General features: G+C 57.9%; 2 protein-coding genes across 8 annotated transcripts in view; one reads left to right on the top strand and one right to left on the bottom strand.

Moving 5' to 3' along the window:
- LOC122389455 (COBW domain-containing protein 1-like) overlaps window positions 1-12,336 on the bottom strand; it is a 17,602-nt gene extending 5,266 nt beyond the window's left edge. The window contains exons 1-9 of one of the 7 annotated variants that reach the window (XR_006257977.1): window positions 9,957-10,109; window positions 7,453-7,632; window positions 4,691-4,787; window positions 4,440-4,531; window positions 3,809-3,868; window positions 3,393-3,430; window positions 2,612-2,685; window positions 1,263-1,394; window positions 570-626 (exon numbers count right to left, since the gene is read on the bottom strand). Coding sequence is in view for 6 of the 7 variants with exons in the window: in XM_043381556.1 (XP_043237491.1) it covers window positions 570-626; window positions 1,263-1,394; window positions 2,612-2,685; window positions 3,393-3,430; window positions 3,809-3,868; window positions 4,440-4,531; window positions 4,691-4,787; window positions 7,453-7,624 (722 nt within the window). In the remaining variant the exon portion in view is untranslated. Of the gene's footprint in view, window positions 1-569; window positions 627-1,262; window positions 1,395-2,611; window positions 2,686-3,392; window positions 3,431-3,808; window positions 3,869-4,439; window positions 4,532-4,690; window positions 4,788-7,452; window positions 7,842-9,851; window positions 10,134-11,964 lie in introns of those variants that run through there. The other 6 variants (XM_043381556.1, XM_043381552.1, XM_043381553.1 and 3 more) reach the window with 6 other exon arrangements.
- On the top strand, window positions 10,345-26,198 carry LOC122389428 (DNA-dependent protein kinase catalytic subunit-like). The gene is made up of 2 exons (XM_043381480.1): window positions 10,345-10,497; window positions 14,048-26,198. The coding sequence occupies exon 2, from the start codon at window positions 14,204-14,206 to the stop codon at window positions 25,781-25,783; it is 11,580 nt and encodes a 3,859-aa protein (XP_043237415.1). The 5' UTR covers window positions 10,345-10,497; window positions 14,048-14,203; the 3' UTR covers window positions 25,784-26,198.

Below are 26,198 nucleotides of genomic sequence, written 5' to 3'. Positions count from 1 at the left end.
CAGTTGGTCAGTCAAACAGACAGTCATGCGACAGACGGGAGGATCGGGTGTTGTCGGGCCCGCCTGTGCCGGCGTGGGCCGCTGGCCGCCACACACCATTAGGGGAGCGCCCGCCCGCGGCGGACAATACCGATGACAGGTGCCCGGCCGACCCCCGCCATTTATAACGCCAATGATAATTTTATGGATTGGGCCTTTGTGCGGGCCGTTTATGACCGGGATGCGGCGGCAGATCGCGGGTCGGCCGATTAATTTCGGGGGCGTGCGGGGATCGTCCGGGGGAGCATTAGCCGACGGACGGGGCGGGCTGTCAGTGACTCGCCAGGACGCCGGCGACGCGCGCGTCGGTCGCACCGGACGACTGATACACGAGCATACGAGCAAGTGGTGCGGGTCGAGATGTGGGCTGAAGGCGACCGGCGTCACCATTAGTCGCGAAACGCAGTGTCAATCAGCGATAGAAACAGCTATTTACATGCATGACATGTGACTACATAGGAATAAAATCGTGTTTATCGAGCGGACCGGTAATCGCGGAACGCCGTCATGGTGGCATCAACAGTACTTGCCTTTTAAAATCCACCTTTTCATATGCATGGAGGTCTAAGATCTTGTCTAAATCCACCCTGAAATAGACGGCACGCATTAATTAAGCGAGGCACAATTTCCAAATTGATGCATATTTTCACTATATTATCTTAGCTCGGTGATTGAGAAGCAGAAATGTAAGTAAACATACAAATTACGAAAAAACACGATATTTTACGAATAGAAATGATAAATAATACAAGAATTATCTGTCTCTACATCATGTTCGGTGGCGGGCCGTGCAGTCCCAGCCGGTAACGTTCGGTCTCGGTGGCAGACAGCCCGTCCTCAGTCGGTCCCAGGCCGTCCCGCCTCGATCAGTACCAGATCCTCCGATCTCGGTACCCTCCCGTCGGCACTCGACAGTGTCCACCGCAGCGCGAGGTCGGCCCTACCTTCAGCGAGAGGGCCCTGCCCTACCTTCAGCGAGAGGGCCCTGCCCTACCTGCAGCGGGAGGTCGGCAGCAGGTAGGCCCGCCCAGTCCCGTCAGCAGTCCCCACCTGCAGCGAGAGGTCAGCCCTACCTGCAGCGCGAGGTCGGCAGCAGGGCGGCCAACCCGGTCCCGTCAGCCTGCAGCGCGGGGTCAGTCCCTACCTGCAGCGGGAGGTCGGCAGCAGGTAGGTTCGCCCAGTCCCGTCAGCAGTCCCCACCTGCAGCGAGAGGTCAGCCCTACCTGCAGCGCGAGGTCGGCAGCAGGGCGGCCGCTCCGTTGATGGCCACCAGACGGCTCCGTATCTCGTCCAGCTCGGCCGGCGTCACCAGGTCTGTCTTGTTGAGGATGAGCAGGTCGGCGAGCGCTACCTGCCTGCCGCACAGAGGAGAGGGTAGCGGTCAGCGTCCGGTTCCATTCCCCGTACTCAGCGCCCGATATTAATAGCAGCTGCATTCTGCAAACGCCACAAATGCGGGCGGCACGTATGTGCCTAATTGTCGGCTATCTCCGCCGACCGTCCCGAGCAGCCGCAGCGGGCCCAGACGGAGTCCGGCGTGTCCGGACAGCGCTCCGGGCGGCGCAGATTGGCTCAGCACCGCCCGCCGACAACACAGCCCGCTGACAGATCGCGCTACCCGGACATTAATCTGCCAATCTGGCAAAACGGATTTATCACAAGCGAGAAGACACAACGAAATCACGCGCTCGGACGGCGACGTTCCACTAATCGAATGTAAGACGGGGGCCCGAGCTCCAGAGGGCTTCAAAAGCCACGCTCGCGGACAAAGGGATTGTTCGCGCGGAACAACAGCTGGCTGGTCTGACGTGCAAGAAGTCCGCTAATGCCGAATTTTCTTTCATATTTCATGTATTCAAACTGAAATAAAGAACAAAAATTGATACATGAAACAGCAAAAGTATAAAACAGCAGCCTTCCACCTTAACACAAAGTGAAATCAATTTAATCACTCCTCAAAGACGATCGATTAGGTCCCACTGTCGAAATAATTTCATCACCAGCCAAATTGGGTATGGCAGCCATAATCTTTTCCATCTCGTAAGTACCACGCTAAACGAATCGATTCGTGGGCTTTGATTGGATCAGAGCTGATCGGCCCCTCAACATACACGTCTGGTGCCGGAATCACGTGAGTTGGCTATCAGATTACCGTACGTGGTATCGCACCGCGCCGAGCGGCGAAGGCAGAAAATCAGGACAGCTCAGAGGAGCTGAACATTTCCGGTCATTACATCATCAACGGCTAACTAGTTAGAGCATTACGTTGACTGTCGAGTCACTAACGTCATTGCGGTAGCACCCAGCAGTGACCGGTCAGCCCCGCATCCTAGCCCCGCGCACCTGGGTGCAGGGCCGTGCGGCTCACCTCGGCAGGGTGCAGGACCGGTGCGAGTCTAATCTAGTAGGAGTAAATGGTGGGACTGCCCGCCCCTCATATGATGAGGGCGTAACTCGCCTGATCGTCTCTAACCTTATCGGGGTTCAAAAAACAAGTGCGTCTCACCTGGCGGGGGTGCAATGAATGGGTGCGTCTCACCAGGCCGGAGCGCAGAAAATGGGTGCGTCTCACCTGGCCGGGGTGCCCAGAGTCGACTGCTCCGCGGGCTCCTCTGACATGGCTTCCTCAGTCGCCTCGTCCAGGGTCTGAAACAGGCCCGTCCCACCACCGGTCACCATATGTGCACAGCATCGCAGCCGTGTGGACGAACCCGCCGACAGCCTCGACGGCCGACGCCCAATGCGATATGGAGGAGGGATGGCCGGCTCTAGGTGTGGTGGCAACAGAATATCTGCATGTGCGCTCTGCAGAGACGAGGAGGAAATGTTGTTAATATATCCTTTAAAGAAACTATCAGCAGGCTACCTTTGCTAGGTTTTGAATGCGGAAAACGCTATTGTTCATGAAGATCATTGCGATGAACCCCGTAATAACTGTTCTTTTATAAACTAGCCCTTCTCATTTGTCCAGCATCAAGTCTAACTGTCCCGGTTAATTAGCTACGTCATTTTTGCGACTGCTTCCATGACTGCCGATAGCTAAAGCAGCAGATAAGTGAGCTTACTGGAAACACTTTTGCGGACAGGACAGAGACACGGGACCTCAGTTAACACCCCAAGGCTGACGGCCCAGGTGGAAGAGGCCCACCAGAAGCCGTCAGTCGCTGTAACGGCCCATTCCGTCACCGGGACTGCTTGCATTGGCTCGGAACGGCCCTGCCGGCGCCATCTGTCGGCCACTAAATCTACTTTTATTTACACTTGGCGCCGTTGGCCGACGAAACAATGGGCTCCGATTACAACGCGGAAAAGGCATGTGACAATGCCGAACAGGCGGAGCACCCATCACTCACCTTAACAATGTTCTTGGCGTCCACTACAGTTACTATACCTGAAAATAAACCGGATGCATTAGCAGGGAGACGGATCAGGGCAGGCTCATGCACTCTACTGTTCAATAAAATGACTCGTAAGTATCGTGCGAAATCGGATACTTAATGGCTGCTGCCGGCTTCTTTGAGGCGCGTAAATAAATAAATGAAAGGCATCTTCAAGAGTCATTAAGAAACATTAAAAACAATGTCACCCGCATAAAACGGCTGGTTACAGGGTGCTTCATCCGGAACAAAGACTTACTACAATAAATATGCCATTCGATCAATACTACCGATGTCGCCTACTCTACGCTCTGAATAGTCTGATAAAAATTTATTGGCCATCAAGACCAACAGCCGGACGGATGTCTCCGCCACACCGCAGCCTCACGTACCATCCAAATAGACATCACTGCCCAACTCCTTATCCAGCCAGAAGATGGACGCGACCGGACCTGGGGAAGCGCGCACAGAAGGCGACAGATGACGGTTAGACAATTATCATCGTAGCGGGTACATTTGCGCGCAATATACGTATAGTCTGCCTTAAAAGTACCGCGCAAAGTGACGGTGGATCCATCAAGCCTGACCGAGGAAGGGCCTGCTAAATTTGAGTCACCGAAGCAATTGACATCCTCGTCCATTCCCCAGGTCAATTGGTTCGGTGACTTTCAAATTATAACAGGCCCTTCCTCGGTCAGGCTTTATGGATCCACCGTCACTTTGCGCGGTACTTTTAAGACAGACTGTACATGATGAAGACACACGGACATGATTAGCTAGTATCATGGTTTCTTGCTCAAGAAATCGGTTATTATTACCTACTTGTCCCCGCCACGATCGGCCGGCCGACAGTGCCCCCTCTTATATCAGCGCGGCCCGGTCCATTACCCACCGGGGTCGGCCAGGCCGGTCGGTCGTACCCCTACTGATACCGGAGTGGTCCACCACCCACCGGGGTCGTACTGATACCAGAGCGGTCCGCACTACCCATTACCCACCGGGTCCGCACTACCCATTACCCACCGGGGTCGGCCAGGCCGGTCGTCTCCAGCAGGATGTAGTCGAATCGGCCGCGCTTCTGCATCAGATTCTCGATGGCCTTCACACCGTTGTCCCTGCGACGGAGGCGGAGAGCGAAACGCGACATCAGACGGCCAACAGTTGGGTGTCATTATTGTTGCCTAAACATTTCTGACCAACGGCAGACGACCGTTAATATACTGAGACTCATACTGTCACACAGTATAACAACATCTTTGGTGATAGAACCTCACTTGACTGAGCAGCAGAGACAGCCGTTTCTTAGCTCCAGCCACTCTTCGTACATGTTGCCCTCCTCGCCGATCGATAAACTCTTCTCCATCGCACTCCCTGGCAGAAAATACGATAAAGCGAGCTAAGAGAGTGCCACCAAACCGTTAAGCTCGTAGGCTAAATAGCACTTTGCAAAAAAAAAAACACACACACACACAAATCGCAGCTGCTGCACGCCTCACTATTTAAACCAGGGCTGCGGAGTCGGAGTCGGAGTTGGAGTCGGTCGGAGTCGACAATTCTGCCTGGAGTCGGAGTCGGAGTCGCCAAAATCTTACCGACTTCGACTCCGAAGTCGGAGTTAACGCTGCATGGCTCCACGTCATGCACTGCACCTGGGGCGTTCCACGACAATTCGACAAATAAAAATCAAATTTGCACCCACATATTTTATTCTTCATTGAAAACTGGTGTAAGGGGTTGTGATGGGCGGGGGAGCCAGCTGTGGCAAGGATTTTTTTCTACGAACAACGGTTTCCGAGATATAGCCTCGGGCAATTCCTGGAGGTCACGCTGCAACCCTATGTTTGACGGCTTATAACTCAGAAACTATTGGTTTTCTATGATAAAAACTTTATATGATTCAACTCACAATCAACCAACAAACATTTTGGCTATCTTGGATTTTCAATTTTTGAAAATTTTGATCACGTGACCTTTTGACCTATTTTTCAAAGAGTGACCTTGATATTTTCCCCACTGAAAGTTGCAATTTTGTCTGATGACGATTAAAGCCTTATCAATTGTCATTCATATGCGATAATAAAAAAGCAGCTATCGCCCTGCGTTGACCTCAGGTCAGGTCATTTTTATGAACTGTCCATTATTACGAGCGGGAGCGACAGCGAGATCTCGAGAACAAAGCAAGATAGCGACAAGCGGTAAACGGTACAGGGTACATACGGATAAGGTCTACAATTTTTACTGAAGTCATTTTCAGGTCAGGTCAAAGATGACGTCACAGGGGCAAAAAGGAAGTCAAAATAGGGGCACTACATATATATGAAGTTTTTCTCGAATAACTTTTAAGGTATCCCAGCTAGGAGCAAACTAATAGCACCATCGTGATCCTCTCGTCGATCCGCATCGAAACATATGTATGTTGACCTCGAAAGGTCTAGGTAAAAAACTGACCTTAGGTCACGTGACCTAAGGTCATCATATATGTATATCATTCGATGCGCCTTGACGAGCTGAGCACAATGAATCCATCCGCGCATCTGTATCTCAAACCTGTAAGGAGTTATTAGCAAAAAACCTTTGGTGACCTTTAATGATGTCACATGACCTTCTTACAGTTGCCGAAGAGCAAAAAAGGGTCTCAAGGTAGGCAAAATTGATCCTATATGAAGTCACTCATGGTAAATTAGGCGATTCCGACGTGTTTTAGTTTAAAAGTAAGCGAGCCGATTTATCCCAATTTACTTTTAATGGGATGGTCAAAAAATTGACCTGACCTTAGGTCATCGATATCGAAATTCAAAGCGAACTGGCTCTAGGCCAATGCAAACACAATGGTGTCTTTTCCACGTCTCTTTCTTTATTAGATCAAAAGGTACAGCCAAAACTATTTTGACTTCCTTTTTACCCCTGTGACGTCATCTTTGACCTGACCTGAAAATGACCTCAGTAAAAATTGTAGACCTTATCCGTGTGAATCCTGTACCGTTTACCGCTTGTCGCTATCTTGCTATATTCTCGAGATCTCGCTGTCGCTCCCGCTCGTAATAATGAACAGGTCATAAAAATGACCTGACCTGAGGTCAACGCAGGGCGATAGGCACTTTTTTATTATCGCATATGAATGACAATTGATAAGGCTTTAAACGTCATCAGACAAATTTGCTACTTTCAGTGGGGAAAATATCAAGGTCACTCTTCGAAAAAAATAGGTAAAAGGGTCACGTGATCAAAATTTTCAAAAAATTGAAAATCCGAGATAGCCAAAATGTTTGTTGGTTGATTGTGAGTTGAACCATATTAAGTTTTTATCGTAGAAAACCAATAGTTTCTGAGTTATAGGCCGCCAAACGGCTGCAGCGCGACCTCCAGGAATTGCCCGAGGCTATATCTCGGAAACCGTTGTTCGAAGAAAAAAATCCTTGCCACAGCTGGCTTCCCCGCCCACCACAACCCATTAGACCAATTTTAAGCAAAAAATAAAATATGAGGGTGCAGGGCACTTGTCGATTTGTCGTGGAACGCCCAACCTGTTGAATTGACGATACTGCTCTCGAAATTAGATTTTGTCGAAAAAATGACCATTTCGCTGTTTTGGACAAACGTTTTCAGTGAAAGAAGCAGAAGACGGTGAATTCCCCAGAACCTGCTTGTTAATTCTGAATATTGTTTTTATGCATATTTGCAATGCAAAGCCCTGGAACGCACAAAGGATCGTTTCAGGCAAGATAAAACATATCCATTATGAGCTTCAGTATCACGATATGGATTTCAATAGAACCGTCCGGAGTCGGAGTCGGAGCTGGAGTCGGAGTCGGAGTCGATTTTTAAAGCCGGAGTCGGAGTCGGAGTCACCCTAAAATCCATCGACTACGCAGCCCTGATTTAAACAGCTACCCACTACACTTTGAAGGGAAACTAGTGTTGGTGTAAAAAATATGCAATGCATGTTTACTTAAAGCATTACCAAGGGACATGAATGAATCAACGTTGAACTACATGAAACAGCACATGACACATCGACGTTCAACTTGCTACCTACCTTCGCCGAATTCATTGAGGATAACGGCTATCCTCTTGTGGTGCTGCTCCGTGAGTATGTAGTTGAGCAGCGTGGTTTTTCCGGCGCCTAGGCAGCCGGTGATGATCAGAACTGGAATGGGCGCGTACTGGGCCGGTACCAGGTCCGGAACAAAATCCTCCTCGTCTGACATCGCGCCCTCTGCAACGAAACATCGGCCGGAGGAAAACGGGCCATTCGCAGAAAACAGCTATGTACAGCGCGCGCCCGGTGTTCGACAAACAACACAATGGCTCAGTGCTAATGCACGGTACCTAGCATTGTTCAATGGCAGATTCACCACTGTTTTTACGATACACTCCTGCGGTGTTTTGCTGCCCGACACGAGTTTTCTCCAGACTTCCTGATGGCTGAAACAGACACTTTCGACGGTCAGGAAATATCATGCGAGCCTTTTCAAATATAGGTACTATATATAATTCGTTAGCACCAATCAAAACTCCACCGTGCGTGAAAGTAAATCGAAAGAGAGCTTGTGTACCTAGCCTAAAATTGAAAAGGCTCTGACATGCAATACCTATCTTGAATGCTTATTGCCAAAAGAGTCTCTTTCAGCTTTATCTGTATGGGTAAAACAAATATTTTCCCACCACCGAAAAATAATCGGTATGATCATAGAAAGTGAGCATAAAAAACTTGATTCTGAAGACGGACAACAGCTAAGCCTAAATAGTCATTTGCATTACAAAATTTCAACCAAAATACAACTTGCAGATATTTTGAAAACAATCTGCTATGCATCCCCACCCATAATAAAACTTTGTGTGTTAGACGTTAGTCATTAGGTCATGCCAGCAAGGATTGAGGTCTACTTCATCTCAGTCCATGATGGTCCAGCTTACATTTCCTGGGACCCATAGACTCTGAAATGGCATCAAACTGATTTTAGGAGAATCCTCCACTTGTGTGAACTTCATCCACTGCAGTCTCAAAGGTAACACAATAACAGTCTGATGAAGGTTCAGGCTAGGCTGAAAGGGCCTCACACAGTACACTGATTTTAGAGGGTCCAGGATGTTTTGGCTTTCAGAGGACTCATGGGTTCAGACTTCAGAGGTCAGAACTTAACCCTTAGGACTGCTGGGAGTCCTGGTAGTGCTACCCTACATCCAATGGACTTTCAGTCCTGTGACTGCACCATGTCTTATGTAACAGGCAGTTTCAGCTGTAAGCTGCCAACAAACAAAAGAAGGGATACCTATCACATAACTGACCTGGGCGGTGTTTCACGGGACGCTGCTACCACGCTGCTATCAAATTGCGCGAGCGGACGTCACACTTGTGGTAGTGTTGGAGCAATGGGCCTGTTGATGTTTCCATGGAAACCCAATTTGACACGTGTAAAAGCAGCGTGCTGCTATCACGGGTGAAACAGGGCCCTGATCATCTGACCTGAGGTAGCAGGGTAAAAGTATAAGATAGAGAAAATGTGAGGGCTCAGGAGGAGGGAGCTACTTAATTTGTAAGTTTCAGCATCATTTTGTGAGTTACCTAATTTCTGACACTTAGTGCTGCCAAATTACACTTTAGGGCAGTGCCTGCTGATCCCCAGGGTGCTGACCAGGGCCCTGTTTCACCAGTGATAGCGGCATGCTGCTATTCCATTTCACGAGCTGACATCACACTTCTGGTAGTGTTGGAGGAATAGGCTCCATGGAATAGGCTCCATGGATGTCTCCATGGAAACCCAACTTGACACGTGTAATAGCAGCGTGCTGCTACCACCGGTGAAACAGGGCCCAGGTATACCCAGTCAATGACAATGCTTTCCGCGATAATTAATTTTCGGACCTGCGATAATGATAAAACGATAAATAAGGTCTGCAATAACGATAAACGATAAACGAAAAAAATTTGCAAAAAATTAACAGCGATAGCGATAAAACGATAAAACGATAATGGTGATTATTTTTTTAACAGCGATAACGAAACGATAAACGATACAACGATAACAATAATTGTTTTTTAACAGTGATAATAAAAGCGATAAGAAATACAGCTTAAATAAGTGTACTTGAAGTTTATTTGCAGATCTATACACTTAGCAGATGGCAACAGGTTGCGCACACATACTGTCGCGCAGCATACACTGTCGATCGTCTTCCATTTTTCCATCATCCCGTTTTACATTTTATCGTTTATCGTTCATAATTTTTGTAACTTGCGATAAGTGGATGAGCGATAATTATGAAAATTTAGCGATAAACGATAACGATAAACAATTTACTTAACAGCGATAATTATCGTTTATCGTTAATCGCTCATCCTATTGCATGCGGAAACCACTGGTCAATGATAACAACTCACCCTGCCCACACAAAGCTTTTGATCCAGATGGAATGACTACCGTACAAACTTACAGTAAATATTCAAGTAAAGAGGAATTATATCGGTATAAAGACAATACAGACCAGCACAACCCCTCACTCCTTTTCCAATGCAGCTAATCGGTAGTCGATCTATACCTTATACTCTGGCTAGTCGAGCGTGAGCGTATGATCTCTTCATTTATATCGGATCTTTTTTTGGCCGGATCCATGATCCTAAATAATAATTATGTTCAATACACTCAGTTAGTGCAAGTTGACGGAAGAGGTGTCAATCAAAACGTATAATGAGCACAGCCTCTCTTTTCGTTATCTGCTGCAGTCGCAAAATAGTGAATACCTATGATCGTAGCAGTTGCGGCATGTTTGTAAGTTTTTATTGTGTTTTATTTTGATACAATAAAGAATTTAGACCAATCAACGTCAACCATTTCGCCATAACTAGTTTTGATTGGAGTAATCTACACAAAGTACTCGTGGGAGGCAGCAAAATCGAAGCTCGAACATGTAACGACATGAAATATTTACGTGATCTTAGCCAAGATCTTAGCCAAGATCTTAGCGATCTCGTCGTGGATCCATACAATTTTAAATAGCCTTGCATACAATATACCGTGGATCCATAATTAATCTGCTAAGTTGTCACAGGGGCATCTTGATCGTGCAACCGCTGAACCTCGTGAGCATTTAGTTGGATCAATATGAATACAGATTACAGGTCATAGGATCATCCCATCCCGGAATAGTAAACATGTCAATGTTCATTTCAAATATATGGTCAGAGGTCTTGATTCGACATCTTGATTCTGTGCCATTGTACGATGTAACGGAAGTTGGCACAGATTCAGTGCGACTGTTCCCTCTTTTCCATCCTCAGGAGTCAGCACAGTAGAGCCTTTTTGCGCTTTGAGTTGTTTGGAATATTTTGATTTAGATATGGACATGTCAAATTTTCCTCTTAATCTAAATACAACTTCATGCTTAGTTAAATCAAAATTAAACCATAATTATCAGCTTGTTTTCTTATCTTGTGTTAGCATATAAAAAAATGAATTGTGATGTTTAGAAAATGATAATTCAGGGATTACCTATGCCCCTTTTTGTGCAATTCTAGCTCAGTAGGCGGAACTATGGTCAAGCGTACCCATTTTCGGGAACGCATTTTCGTTCCCATGTTTGGGAACGATAAACCCAAATATGGGAACGCCATGTAGGCATTATTTAAAACAAGAAAAAGAACCGTTAAATGACGTCCAAAAAATATAAAACGATCGTGAACCGCCTGATATTTGTCTCAATATTGTTGGGAAAGAGTTTGATATTGTAAGGCCCATCGTAGTTTCAAATCGTTCCCCTATTTTTAAAGCAGTCCATCATCCGGGCCGCGAGCCCAAATTTGGGAACGCTCTCGTACACTGGCGCTGCAAGCGTTCCTTATTATGGGAACGGCGTACCCAAAATTGGGAACGATTTCACCGACGCCTTTCAGGGGCTCTTTTCATTAACAAGCATCACGTCCAACGCCGCAAATTATTGTTAACGCAACAATCATCAGATGACCTTTCCGGCAAGACCGTCGCATGTTTCGCCCGGTCTTCTGCGCTTTTATTCCCGTCGATCTCGCAGCGGGTACGCCCCCCTCTGCAGGATTACGTAATTCACAACGCTCAGCGATGTTCAACAGGGTCTTCCATACCTATATCCACCGTCCGCGCCGAGGGTGGAGACATGTCAAGCACCTGTCTGTTTATCACCGATAGTTGACGAGTACAAGGAAGTATCCAAAAATGGGAACGCTGAGTATGTTACACCCTCAAAACACCTAGCCCCAATGAAAATCTAGTTTTTTCCTTTCTTGATGAGTGTAAGTGGCAAAAGGCCTGGTAGGATGGGCACGAGGAATTATCGAAATCAGCATAAAAATTATAAATAAGCCACACAGAGCGAGCTATATAAGAGAAATTCCCCCAAAACGATCACGCTTAGAAACACGGAAGACAAAAACCACGCTCATGACGCTCCTTATAAAACAACTAAACAGCTAGCATCCAAATAAAATATGTCTTTCCGGGATGATAAAATACAGCTGGATAATTTTCAACCGCTTAAACTGAGTTTACAACAGTAGCTCGGTAAATTCACTCACGTTCCACGCGGTCGTCCGCCCCGACACAAAAGTCAACAATATTACCTCGGGACCTTCCGCGTCTTCGCTTGCATTTGTCAGCATCTGGTGCCGATAGTATGAAAGTTCATAACCAGGCGAAAATTATTATACTTTACCTCAAACTAAAAAATGCTTCATTTTCCTTAAAATTGCATGTTAAATGTCGTATAACCCATATTTCCACCATTCTGTCATTTTCAAAAAATCATTAAAAATATCATTCCACGGTCAATTTCCTTGTTCCACGGTCATATTAAAGATAACTTTATGGAGATTTAGTAGATACTTAAATCAGCGTGCACTTTTTTGAGACGTGATGCACTTTTGAGTTTTAGTGGGAGAACGGCCGAAAAATTGCCTTCCGTTCTCATAAATGGGAACGCCCGTTCCCATATTTGGGAACTCCGTTCCCAAAAATGGGGACGTTCCTATATTTGGGTACTCATGACCATAGTTGTACTGAGCTACTACCCTTCTGAGCTCTTGATCCAATAATGGCAATGATAAAGATGTAATCTGATGAACAATACAATTGCACCTCTGATCAATTTCTATTAAATAAGGATGCATGGAAGGGGTGTCCATCAATGCTAGGTACCTGTTTTTGAATGTTTTTGATCCTTTGGAAGCATTCCTCATTACCATTATTTCAGTTCCCTTGATCCTTTGTGCCATCAGATGAGAAAATATCAATATCCAACATTTAAAATTACTTCTCACTTGAGGGTTATTCTCAAGAATTTCATTGTGATAATATCTTGGCTATCTGAATTATCCTTCGCCCCAGTGGGGGGGGGGGGGGCATATGTTACCACCCTGTCGCGTTTTTCGCGTGTGAATAAAAAACCGCGGCGCGTAGCGCCGCGCCGCTTGGGGTAGCTTTTGGTACATCAATTTTGGACAATGTGTAAAATTTTTGACCCCAGGTCATGTCAGGTCAGGTCACTAGGTCAAGTTAACTGACCAAGCCTTAAAAAAAGTTTGCAATCATGTCCAGCCTGCAGTGTTTGTCAGAAAGGTTTTAAACTTGGTGGAACGCATGCTGTTATGGGAGCCTACAAGTTGTATATCTCGGATTTTTTATATCCGTGACCTAAGGTCAGGTCAGTGGCATGACCTTTCCATTACAAGTCAATGGAGAAAAATGAAAATGCCTCTAGATCCGTGTGTACGCATAGGAACAGTCCAAATATTGCAGAATCACAATGATTTAGTCCACTCGTGATGACCAAGGTGTCATTTTTGCTGATAGCCTCTAGAAAGGTCATCCGAGGTCATTTGAGGCTACAAACAGTTTTTTGCCAATAACTCGCGATTGGAAAGAGATAGAACGCTGGGGATGGTCTCATTGTGTTTGTCTTGTTAAGACGCATCGACTGATATGCAACATGACCTTTTACGGTCAGGTCATGACCTTGACCTGAGGTCAAATTTTTAAGTTGACCTTTCAAGGTCAAATTATAGTTCATTCGACGCGTCTCGGTGAGGGGAACACGATTCTGGCAATAGAAATGTCGTGGCTTTTTGTAGTCGAAAGTTATTGTCGAAAAACACTTTTCGTAAAAACAGCTATTTTTGGAGTTTTTGCCCTCTGGAAGCTAAACCATTGACCTGAGGACAATATTGATAATGATCTTTTCAAAAGAAGAGTTCAAAAGCTATCGATTGCTTTTCCATGCGTTTTTCTAGCTACCATAGTTCCTGAGATAGCGGCATGTTTTCTGAAAAATATAATGACAATTGACAAATTTTGACCTTTGATGACCTCTGGTGACCCCAATATTGCTCTAAGGTGAAAAATGACCGAAATACTTTCAAACGTACGTATTGAGAGCTATCGACTGCTTTTTACCGCGTCTTTCTAGCCCTCTTAGTTTTTGAGTTAGAGGTGGGTGGTAACATATGCCCCCCCGTCACTAGGGCGAAGTTGGCCGAGACCGCCACTGGGGCGCGGGTTATTGTTGCTTAGATATCAATAGCTATGGTAGCCAAAACATTATATAAGTTTTCAATCAAAGGAATATATTATATGTATTTCAATACCTACCTATTTTATTTTCAGGAATATGCAAGAGGTGCAACAAATATGTGATACATTATGGCATCAGTACAACCTTCACCAAGCCTGATTGTTGCTTAGATGTAATCAGTGAATGGCAAAATAAAATTTTACTTCAACTGAAAGAAAGTAACATTTGAAGAACTGCAGTTTGCTAAAATGGCTGCCCAAGAAATACAACAATTGTTCAGAGAGCTGCAGTCAGTGGTCTGCAGAGAAGAGCTTCAGGGTGATCCAGAGAGGGCCATAGGACTCATCCTGAATATCAAAAGATATCTGGAGGAGCAGTTCACTGACACTGATTTTCAGTTCATTCTATCAGTGCTGTTCCCACCAAATGACATTGCACATGGCCTGATGGGTCTCCTCCAAGATGTTCGTGAGATCAAGGAGTTTGGATCATTTAAGGTGGAGGGCTGCCGCGTGACTGCTGACCTGGTGTCCAGGGCCGGCGCTGCGTCGCTCGACTGCGAGGCGGCCGGTATCCGCAGCACGGCCTGCCTGCTGTCGGGCCGGCCGCAGGAGACGAGCGCGGTGCGCTCCGAGGCGCTCCAGCTGCTGATAACGGTGCTAGCGGCCGGCGGCGGCCGGTCGACGCCCGCCCACCAGATGGCGGCCGACCTGCTGAGCAAGGACCTGACGCGCGCCGCGCCGCCGACCGTGCGCCGCCAGCAGCTCCACCTGCTGGGCGCCCTCTGTCAGCACTGCCCCCAGCAGACAGCCGAGCTGGCCGAGCGCGCGTGTACTGCGCTGCTGGACGAGCTGAAGCGCCAGCTTGACTCCCGCTCGGCCAAGCTGGAGATGACCATCGTGTCCGGCGCCATCCAGGGCCTGACGTGTCTGCTGCACAGTTTCTCCCAGTCGGCCGATGACAACCCGGTCGTCTGCGGCCGCATCTTCGACTACGTGGCGCGTGTCATCAACCCGACGGCGGAGCTGTCGCGTCGCGAGGCGCCGCGCGCCGCTCTGGCGCTGCTGGCCACGCACGCCGCCCAGTTCTCTAAGCACATGTACGATCGCTATGTGACGCTCTACTCACACCTGGTGCGCTGGGCCCTCTCCAACAACCGGGACGACGCGCGAGCCGGCGTCGGCGCGCTGGACGCGTTCATTAACCAGGTGTGTGAGTGGCTGACGACAGCGCCCACCGATGACGGCCGGCCGGCCAAGGTGTTCGCCTTCCTGCTGGCGCGGCTTCGAGAGCTGCTGGACGACCGCGCCGCACCGCCGGCCGTGCTCTCTGTGGCCGTGCACGGGTACGGCGCGCTGGCGGCGCCGTGCGGCCGGCTCCACCCGCCGCAGGAGCTGGCACTGCTGGTCACCTGGCTGTCAGACCGCGCCGAGAGGCTGTACCTGGCCGGCGAGTCGGCGCCGCCGGCGGCCGAGCTGCTGCTCCAGCTGCCCGGCCACGTGTCGTCACTGGGCTGCTGCCTGGCGGCGCTGCCGACGCTGCCGGCCGCCCAGCTGGCCACTGGCGAGCGGCTGCTGCTGCTGTTGGTCGAGCACTACCCGCGTGTGCCGCCCACGCACCGGTTCCTGGCCGACGGCGGCGTGGCGCGCTGCCTGCTGGCGCTGCTGGGCCGGCCCGAGCTGGCGGCGCCCTGCCTGCGCCGGCTCGTCTACCAGATGCTGCTGCGCTGCTGCTCACACGCGCTGGCCGTGGAGACGGAGCTGCAGAAGGACTCGGCTGTCTCGTACGCGGACCGACCGCTCAGCTACAAGGACTACCTGCCGCTGTGGGACGCGCTGCTCGCGGCGCACGGGCTGCGCCAGCTCACCAGGAAGGGCGTCAGCGTGGCGGCCCTGCAGGCCCTCGCCAATGAGGTATTCGCCGCACTGGTGGACGCCAGCCAGAAGATAATCTGCGAGCTGGACCTGAGCACTCAGCCTCTGGACGGAGACGCGCCACCGGCCTCCGGCGACCCGGCCGTCAGCCTTCAGGCCCGAGTGCCCAAAGACTTCCAGGTGTTCATCAACCTGGTGTCGGTGCTGGAGCACGCGCTGCTGTCGGACGGCGCCGAGCTGCGGCTGCGTCCGTGGCTGCCGCTGCTCAGCGGACAGGTAGTGGCCACCTCTGTGCAGCGACCCCTCGTCAGCGGCCTGTACCGGCTGGCGCGGACCTACCTACTCACCGCCGGCCGGCTGGGCTGCTGGCAGGCCGTCCAGGAGGACAGCGACGGTGCGGAGGCGGGCCTGCGCCGGCTGTGGGCGGCGCACGTGTCGGAGACGGCGCCCCGCTGTAGCCAGTACCGGGACGAGCTGCAAGAGGCCTGCGTTTCTATGGTGCTAGCGGCGCCGGCGGCGCTGGCAGCGGACTGCGCGTCGCCCCTGCTGGCCGTGGCGCGGCTGGCGCTCCGCCTGGGCCGCAGTCACCTGCCGCTGGCCGCGCGCGCGCTGGACGCTCTCGAGTCGTGGCTGCCGGCGCTGGCTGGGTGCAGCGAACGGTGGGGCGACTGTGTGGAGCCGCTGCGGGCGATGGCGCCGGCCCTGAGCCAGTACTTGGCACCGGAAGCCACGGTGGCGGCCGGCGGCGATCGCGCCCCTTCGTCGCGCCGGCCTTCTGAGCTAACGCCGTTGCGCCGCCGTGCGCTGCAGCTGCTCGGCTTGTTGGCCGCCGCCGGTCTGGTGGCCGACAGCTCCGAAGCCGAGCTGGTCGCCTGGAGCCGGCGGCCTGTGCTCGGCCTAGACGTGCCCTTCTCGGACGTGAAGCCCAAGCTGTGGCTGGAGACGTTTCTACCGCGCACCGTGCAGTTGGCGCTGGGCTCTGGCGACGCGCAGGCGCGGACGTCGGCCTGTGAGCTGCTGCACGCCGTCACCGTGTTCACGCTGGGGCGCGGCGCCCAGCTGGGCATGGACGGCGCCGGCTCTCTGTCGGCCGTGTACCGGCGCCTGCTGCCAGCGCTGCTGCGGCTGGCCGCCAGTCCCAGTCTGGTGGCGCGCCAGCTGTTCGCGCCGCTGCTCACGCAGATCACGCACTGGTTTACCACGGACGCCATGAGCGGGCGGCCCGAGTCGGCGCTGCTGCTGGACGTCCTGCTGGAGGGTCTGGTGGACGCCGGCGACCCGGCGCGGAGGGACGTCAGCGCCGACGCTCTGCGTGAGTACCTTCAGTGGTCGCTCAAACAGCGGCGCGCCGACCCGGTGCAGAAGGTGGCGCCGCTGCTGGAGGCACTCTACGGCCACCTGCGACACCCGGACCCGTACCGCCGGCTCGGCGCCACACTCGCATTCAACAACCTGTACCGCGTGTTCCGGGAGAGCGACCGACTGCTAGACGTGTTTCTGCTGGAGGTGACGGCCGCGCTGCTGGCGGCCCTGGCTCGCGCTCACGCCGACCCCAGCGCGCTCGGCACCGACACGGCCGCCGCCGATGCGCTCGGTCACTGCCAGCGCATCTTGACGGCGCGCGCCAGTCGTCTGCTGGAAAAGAGCGAGCAGCGCCGTGTGCCGGCCGGCTGGCAGGGCGCCACGCTGCCGGACCTGCTGAGCTGGCTGGTCGGTCAGTGCGGCGCACCGCAGACCGAGTGTCGTCACGCCTGCTACCGGCTGCTGGAGGCCCTGACACCGCTAGCCCCGGCCGCCGGTGGCCTGCGCGGCCTGGTGGCGGCCGGCGGCGGTGCCGTCCGGCTGCTGGAACACGCCCTCACCGGTGTGTACCGTGATCTGCGCGGACCGGTGTCTTGGTCCGCCTGGCTGGACGCCCTGCTGGCCGCGTTGGACGGCTACAGCTGGGCGCTGCAGGTCGGCGCGCTGCCCGCCGACAGGCCGATAGGTAGTGACTCGTACCTACTGGACAACATCCGTTTTCTGATGGCCGAGGCGTTTAAACCGTCTTTCGAAGACTCGGCCGAGGCCGGTCGGTGGGCGCCCGTGCGCCGGCTGCGCTGCACGGCGCTGGTGCGCGCGCTGGCCGTGATCGAGGCACTGCTGCGGGCGGCTCCTCGCGCTGTCACCGACATCTGGTCTCTGCCCGTGTGCGACACGGTGGCCGCCGCCGTCCTGGCGCCGGCCGAGCTGGGCTTTGACGTCAGCGAGGCGGAGGTGGTGCGCGAACTGCCGGCCGCCCTGGACAGACTGCTGCGCTCGGTGGCGCGATATGCCGACGCTGAGACACGCCGCCTGCTGACTGACAGTCTGGCGCGCCGCGCGGCCGGCCGCTCTGTCTGCCAGGCGCTCGACGAGGCGCTGAGCAGCCAGCACGACCAGCATGTGGCGCAGCAGCTGCGCGGACTGCGCACCCTGCAGTCGAGTCGCCTACTGAGCAGCGCGGCGCCGGCCGAGTTGCGAGTCTCCGGGGAGGAACTGTTCGCGGTCGTCTGGGAGAGCTGCGGGCGCCAGCCGCCGACCGACCCGATGACGGTCCGGCTGGCCGACACGGCGCTGGAGACGGCGCTGGCGCTCGGCGTCCCGGCACGCAGGCTGCTCTCTGCGCTGCTCTCCGAGGAGCAGGTGCGCGCCGGCAGCGGCTCGGCCGAGCGCGGCTGGCTCTTCTTCAGCCGGTTCTCGGCCGTGCTGGTGCCGCACCTGCTGCAGCCGGCGGCGCGCGAGGCTGTGCTCAGTCCGCTGGTGTCGCGGGCGGCCGCCCACCCGCGCGGCGTGCAGCTGCTGACGGCTGTGGTGCGCGCCACGGCCGCCGACCGACAACTGAGACGCCAGTACGGCGCCCCGCTGGCCCGCCTCCTGGCCGAGGGCTGGCAGCAGCTCGAGTCGGCCAGCGAGCCGGCGCTGGTGCAGCTGCTGGGCCTGCTGCTGCTGGTGCACCTGCCGCTGGCCAGCGAGGATCAGGCGGCGTCCCCGGTAGCCTGGTACACGAGGCTGCTGGACGGCGACCGCCTAACGCTGGAACAGAAACGACCGGCGCTGCGCCTGCTGACGATCATGCTGGGCTCTGCCACGCTGTCAGCCAACATCTGTTCGCTCCTGGAGAGGCTCGAGTCGCGCCACTTTCCACTGGAGTCGTCGGAACTGGCGGCCGGCTCGCCGGCGCTGGCCACCTACCGCGCCGTACTGGCCTCCCTGTGTGAGGCGCTGGAGATGACGGCTCACCCTGCGCTGGCGCGCTACATGTGCGTGCTCATGTGCCGCGAGGCGCGCCATCCGTGCAGTAGTCTGCTGCGCGCCGCGCTGACAGCCGCCGCTGGGCGACACGGCACCGCCCAGCAGCTGGCGCTGGCCAAAGAGCTGCTGGCTCTGTTCTGGCCGGCGGGCGGGCTGCCGGCTGCCGGTCGGCGCACGCTGCTGGTATCATTCCTGTGTCCTCTGCTGCGGGCCGCCGACCGGCCGGTGCTGCTGCAGTTCTACACGAGTCATGTGGTCGCCATCGCGCGTCCCGTCCAGGACCCCGAGCCGCCCGCCGTGCCGGCCGATTCGGAACCCACCGAACACCAGTGGGTGAGCCGCATGGGTGGCTTCTCGCTACTGGAGGTGCTCTACGCGTCCTTGCCCAAAGATCAGACGCACGCAGCCACCTCGCCACTGGTGACGGCTTTCGCCGGTGCGACGGCGCGCGGCAACGAGCTAACCAAGGCACTGCTGGGCTCGGGCGCGGCAGCGTTCAAGGCGCCGCCACTGCGCTGTGTGGAGCCGGCGTCTCTGTCGGAGGCGCGGCGCCGCTGCATGTGCGCCGCCTACTGCGCGCTGGCCGCCGCCGTGTCGGCCACACAGACGGAGGCGCGCTTCTACCAGACGTTCCTGCTGGCCGAGGCGCCCGAGCGCAACCAGCTGATCTGGGAGCGGCTGGTGGACGCCGAGCGGCGCTATCACCTGCCGGTGGAGGGCGGCTCCGAGCTGCGCCGCTGGCACGTCTCCATCCCGCGCCCGGCCGGCGCCGGCGGCGGGCAGTCGGCGCCGCGCCGGACCGGCTCCGTCAGTCGACTCTTGGCCGACAGCAGCCTCGGCAGCCAGGTCACCGACTACGACTTCACGGCCAGCGTGGATCTGAGCACCCAGGAGCTGCAGCAGCAGGCGGAGGCCGGCGGCCGCGAGCGATCAGCGCCGGCCTCCCTCCAGCTGCCAGCCGACGATCTGAACGAACACGAGTGTATGGCGTGCGCGACGGCGCTGGTGGGCCACCTGGCCGAGCGAGTGTGGCCGCTGCCGGAGGTGGGACCGCCCGCGCAGCCGGCTCCCTGGGTGACGGCCCTCTGCGCCCGTCTGCAGTCGGATAACACGCCGGACAACGTGCTACTCTTCCTGTGCCGACTGCTGACCAACTGCGACTCGGCGTGCCGGCCGTACGGCCGCTGGCTGCTGCCGCCGCTGCTGCGACTGCTGGCTGCCGAGCGGCTCGGCCCCGAGCTGAATGCGCTGCTCCTGGATGTGCTGGACATGCTGGCCGGCTGGGCGCAGCAGGACGTCACGCCGGAGGAGAGCTCACGCGCCGACGCCGGCCGTCTGCTGGAGGTGGTGCTGCGACTGACGCCGAGTGCGCACCGCGGCGTGGTTCGCATCATGCTGGACGTGCTGGAGAAACTGGTGAGTGGCTGGGGCGACCGGGCCGCCTTCCCCGGCCGGTTGGCCGTCCAGCTGCTGACCGGTGACCGGCAGCTGCACGCGCCGCGCGCCGGCGTCTGCGCGCTGCGGGCCGCGCTGCTGGCGGACCGTCCGCTCGGTCTGGACGGGGACGAGATGCAACAGCTGCTCGACAGATTGCTGACGCTGATGGTCGATCGGAGCAGCACCGCCGAGCTGTACCGACCGGCCAGCACCGTCGTAGCGCTGCTGTGTGCCGGCCGCACTGACATCGAAGCTGTGACGCCGGTCGTGGCCGCTAAACTGGCCGCCGTGGAGAAAGACGACCGGGTGCGTTGGGTGACGTGCCTGGCGCGTCTGTCGGCCCACTGCCGACCGTTGGCTGCCAGCCAGCGCGTCCGACTGCTGTTCCAACTGCCGTCCCTGCACGGCGAGCAGAAGGCGCTCGGTCTCCAGGTACTGCACGACATTATCGGCGACGTGCCGCAGCTGAGCAGCGAGCTGGCGGCGCTGCGGCTGGACCGGCTGACCGAGGCGCGCGACCCGCAGCTGCGCCGGGCGGCGCTCCAACTGCTGCTGGCAGCCGCCGAGGGGGATCGACTCTCGGCCGGGCAGTGGGCGCGCTTCCTGCCGGCCGTCGACTTCGTGGTGAACCACGGCGGTGCGCCGGGCCGCCGGCTGGCCGCCGAGCTGTGCATCGAGCTGCGCCGCCGCTTTGACCGGGACGACTCGGAGGAGGCCGCCGGTGTGCGCGCCCGCGCCACGGACGCCCTGCTGGTGCTGCTGACTGACGCCGACCTGACGGTGCGCCAGACGGCGGCCAACTACTGGGCAGACGCGGGCGCCGACACCACGCCCGGCCGGCTCTCCCGCGTGCTGACGGACATGTTTCGGCCCGGCCTGGAGGCGGCCTATCTCAGCTACGCCACCTACCTGGTGCTGGGACTGACGGCGCAATCGCCCGACTTCGACCGCAAGATGTTCGACCGAGCGCTGCCCGAGAGTGAGTTCGAGGAGGTGGCCATCGTGTCCGACTGGCGGGTGCAGAGCGCCGCCGCAGTGCCGCTGTTCTCGCAGCCGGCGGCCGGCGGCGGACCGCTTCCGGCGCTGCTGCGCGCCACACAGCGCAGCCTGGCGTTCACGCCCACACAGCGGAGCGCCGCCAGCCAGCCGACGTTCGACTGGCTGACCCAGACGGCGGCAGCGCCGGCCGGCACCGGGACCCCGAGCGGCGCCCGACTCCGATACACAGACGACGTGGACGGCGGCGACGGAGACGCCGGCGCCGACGCTCTGTCGCGCATGCTACGCCGCCGTGTCGAGACGGACGCTCGCCAGGTGTCTGCCCGCATGGCGCGGCGACACGCCGACCAGCGCGCACTGCGCGAGGACCGCCAGCGCGACGAGCCGCGCCGCCAGGACGCCCAGGTGGAGCTGTTCCGGCGGTACCGGCGCGGCGAGCTGCCCGACACCGAGATCCCGTACTCTGACCTGCTGCGGCCGCTGCAGGCGCTGGCCATGCACGACCCGCCGACGGCAGCCCGTCTGCTGGCCGGCCTGCTGGTCGGCACGCTGCACGAGCTCGACGCCGCCGAGCAGCGGCCGTCCTCGCCGACACAGTCGAGGAAGCGGCCGGCGGCCGGCGTCGGCGCTGACCAGCTGAGGGACGCCGTGTCATCCGGGCTGGAGTCTGTGCTGCGCCGGCTGCGCACGGCCGAGCCGAGCCTGGTGAGCGCCGCGCTGCAGACGGCGCTGGACGCCGAGCTGGCGCTGCCGCCGGCGCTGCTCGCCTCCGTGTGCCGCCTCAGCGGCCAGCTGCCGGCCGGCATTATGCTGCTGGAACGCACCTTGCGCCAGCCGGCGGCCGTCGAGGCGGCCACCGATAGGAAACGGCCGCGTCTCGGTCTGCCGCCACCGGCCGCCGAGCCGGCCCGAGACCGGGACCGGCTCTGGAGCGTGCTCGCCGAGCTGTACGTCCAGTACGGCGACAGGGACTCGGCGCGCGCCGCGCTCGGCCGGCGCGCCGACCTGGCCGCCGACTGGTCCGCCGCACTGGAGGCGGAGGCTCGCGGAGACTTTCTGGAGGCGGCGCGTCACTACGAGCAGACGATCCGGCGCGGCGAGGACCACCTGAGCGATCAGGCCTACTTCCAGTGTCTGTCGGAGCTGTCCGAGTGGGGCCGGCTGAGCCGGGCTGTCGACCAGCGACTGACTGCGGACCACGACCAGCAGCCGCGGCTGGACAGCGTCTGGCTGGCCGGGAACGACGAGCAACGCGACCACCTGCTCCCCTGGCTGGTCGTCAGCAAAACACAGCTGGCCATAGAGCGGGACGGGACAACGACACAACAGCTACACCAGTTCCTGGACGCCGGCCTGGCCGAGGAGGCCAGTCGCCACCTGCTCGAGAGTCGCTTCCCCGAGGAGCTGGCGCTGCGCCACGTGGCTTGCGGGCAGCTGACTCGCGCGCGCCATTACTGCCACATGGCTCAGGAATCGTTTGTGCGCGACTGGAGCGCGGCCGAGGCAGCCGGCGGCCAGTCGCGGACGCCGCTCCTGCAGCGGCTGCGCACAATCACCGAACTGCAACAGTTCCTGGACGCGGTGACGGCGCCGGACCCGACGGCGGCCGCGTCCAGCCTGCTGGATCACTGGGAGCGCAACTACCCGGCGGCACAGGAGAGCCTCGCCTTCTGGGAGCGGCTGGTGGGCCGCCGCCACCTGTACGTAGACCAGCTGCCGCCTGGGACGCGCCAGCAGCGCTACCTGCGCCGCTCGCGGCTCCGGCTGGTCGAGGCCGCCCTCGCACAGCGCAACGCCACGGCGGCCGGCCGGCAGCTGGGGCACCTGCGCTCCCAACAGTGGGACGCAGACGACGCCAGCCTGGCCGCCGAGTACCAGCTGCTGCGCTGTCAGACGGCCGTGCTGCTCGGCCGGGACCCGGTGCGCACGTGGCGCGTGCTGGACGACCAGGTGCGCTGGCGCGACTCGGCGCCGCCGCTGCCGGTCGGCCTGCTGCTGCGGCGCGCCCGTCTGGAGGCGGAGCTGGCCGAGCGGTGTCTCCTGGAGCCGGCCGCCGTCGCCGACCCGTTCGTCAGCCAGCTGCTGGAGGAGAGCGGCCACTGGACGGGCGACGGCGCGCGGGCCGACCTGGTGCAGCTGGCGTTCGGCCGGCTCTCGGCAGCCGTGGAGGCGGCGCGCGGCTCGCCGGAGGCCGCTGACGCCTGTCTGGAGGCGGCCAGGTTCTGTGGCCGCCAGCTGGAGGCGCTGGAGGAGACGGAGGCCGGCGGCCCGGGCGCCGAGCTGCGCGGGCCCTTCGTGCGCTGCACGCTGTGGGCGCTGGCGGCCGGCTCGGCCGAGGCGTGCGACTGGCTGCCGCGCCTGCTGCAGCTGGCCGACGAGCACCCGCCGGCGGCCGCCGCGCTGGCGGACGGCTGGGAGGCCGTGCCCGAGTGGCGCTTCCTGGCCTGGCTGCCGCAGCTGTTCTCGTACGGCGCATCGGCCGGCTGCGGCGGCACGGTGCGCCGGCTGCTGCTGCGGCTGGCCGAGCAGTACCCGCAGGCGCTGGCCTACCCGCTGGCCGCCAGTCGGGCCGACAGGGGCGCCGTGCGGCCCGCCGAGATGAGCGCCTGTCTGGAGCAGGCGCACCAGCTGATGGCCAACTGCCGGCTGCCGGAGCGACTGGTGGCTGAGCTCGGCCGGCTGGGCGTCTACTCGCGGCTCAGGAGTTTGTGCCGCCACCTGCAGGTCGGCCAGCTGGAGAAGGCAGCCGGCGCGCTGGCAGACTGGGGCGGATTGGCGGCCGTGCTGTCGGACCCGCCCTCCGAGGCCGACCGCCAGCTGCTGCGACTGTGCGGCGACAACGGAGAGCGCATCACGACCAGGTCGGCGCCCAAGGCCGTGGATCTTATCAAGAAACGACTGGCCGAGCGGCCCGCCTCACGCCGACTGGGCGAGTTCAGCGGCTGGCTGGCCTCGTTCCAGGACGTGAACAGCCAGGAGCGGCTGGAGCTGCCCGGCCAGTACACGGGCCGCCGCCGACCGCAGCCCGACTACCATGTGCGCGTGGCCAATCTGTCCGACGAGGCGCTCGTGCTGAACTCCATCGAGCGCCCGGTGCGCATCACAGTGCGCGGCGACGACGCCCGCGAGTACCGCTACCTGATCAAGGCCGGTGACGACCTGCGCACCGACCAGCGCGTGCAGCAGCTGTTCCGACTGCTGAACGGCGCGCTGGCCGCGGAGCCGGCGGCCGCCGACCGCCGGCTGGCGCTCACCACCTACACCGTGCTGCCCGTCCATCCGACGCTGGGTATCATTCAGTGGCTCGATCACACCAGCACGCTTCACCAGTTCATCGGCTCGGCGTGCCCGGACCTCGAGCAGCAGTGCGCCGAGGCGCGCGAGCTGTTCAGGAAGCAGATGAGGCGGCACGCGACCCAGAGCGGCGCCAATGACGTGCAGCTGCAGAGCGAGTACGCGCGCCGCGCGCCGCGGGACGTCGTGGTGGCCGACCTGGCCGCGCGCGAGGCACTGATGCGCGACGAGCGGGGCCGCGCGTGCAGCACGCTGCTGCAGCAGGCGGTGTTCCGCCTCAGCTCGGGCCCCGAGGCGCTGCTGCGGCTGCGCACCCGGATGGCCGAGTCACACGCGCTGCTCTGTGCCGCCGGCTGGCTGCTCGGCGTCGGCGACCGCCACCTGGGCAACTTCCTCGTCTCACTGGAGGATGGCGCAATGATCGGCATCGACTTTGGCCACGTGTTCGGCTCGGCCACCAGCCTGCTGCCCGTGCCGGAGCTGGTGCCGTTCCGACTGACGGCGCAGCTGGCCGGCCTGACGGCGCCGCTCGGCCCGGCCGGCCTCACCCGGCACACCCTGCTGCGGGCGGTGCGCGCGCTGCGCTCCTCGCGCCACCTGCTGGCCGCCGCGCTGCAGGGCTTCGTGCGCGAGCCGGCCGCCCAGTGGACCGAGCACCAACAGCAGCCGGCCGAGCACGCGCGCCGCTGCGTGCGCCAGACGCGCGGCCGGCTGTGCGGCTCGCACCCGGCCGCCGACGTGTGCCAGCTGCTGGCGGGCGCCGGCCGCCTCTCGGCGCAGGAGGTGGAGGCGTGGTCGGCGGCGGCGCGCGGCCGGCGAGGCCACGAGCCGCGCGCCGAGCTGGCCGACGCGGGCCTGACGGCCGAGCAGCAGGTGGACTGTCTGCTGGAGCTGGCCACCGACCGGTACGTGCTCGGACTGGCCTACAGCGGCTGGGCGGCGCACGTATAGACGAGCCGGCCGGCCCGGCCGTCACCAGCCGACTCTGTTCGGCGCCGGCTGACCGCTGTCACTGCCAGACACCGCTCAGCGGCCCTGTCTCAGCGCGGCGCCCCACCGATCAGGGTCCTCTCCCAGCTGAGATCGTCGAGCGCCATCCTGCCGATGGTGAGCACAGTTCAAGGTGATGACGTTTTGACAGTGGTTTTTGTCGTGATAGCTGCTACTCAGTCGGCGCCACAAAGGTGCGTTGTCGTTGCTTTCTTTGCTAGTCCGCATATTTGTGATCGCTTGTGATTCAAAAGTGCCTGAACGGAATCGCTTGGATGGCGATCCGAATTCCAATGGCTGTTATTTTTCTGTTGTTGAGTATCTTTTCCTTCGATCGCTAGCCGAGTGAAATGAATAATCACAATTGTGTATAACC

The sequence above is a fragment of the Amphibalanus amphitrite genome, unplaced genomic scaffold (assembly GCF_019059575.1).
Source record: "Amphibalanus amphitrite isolate SeventyFive unplaced genomic scaffold, NRLGWU_Aamphi_draft 000358F_arrow, whole genome shotgun sequence".
Taxonomy (NCBI): Eukaryota; Metazoa; Arthropoda; class Thecostraca; order Balanomorpha; family Balanidae; genus Amphibalanus; species Amphibalanus amphitrite.
The sequence above is the reverse complement of the archived record's forward strand: the minus strand, read 5'-3'. Positions and strand labels throughout refer to the sequence as shown.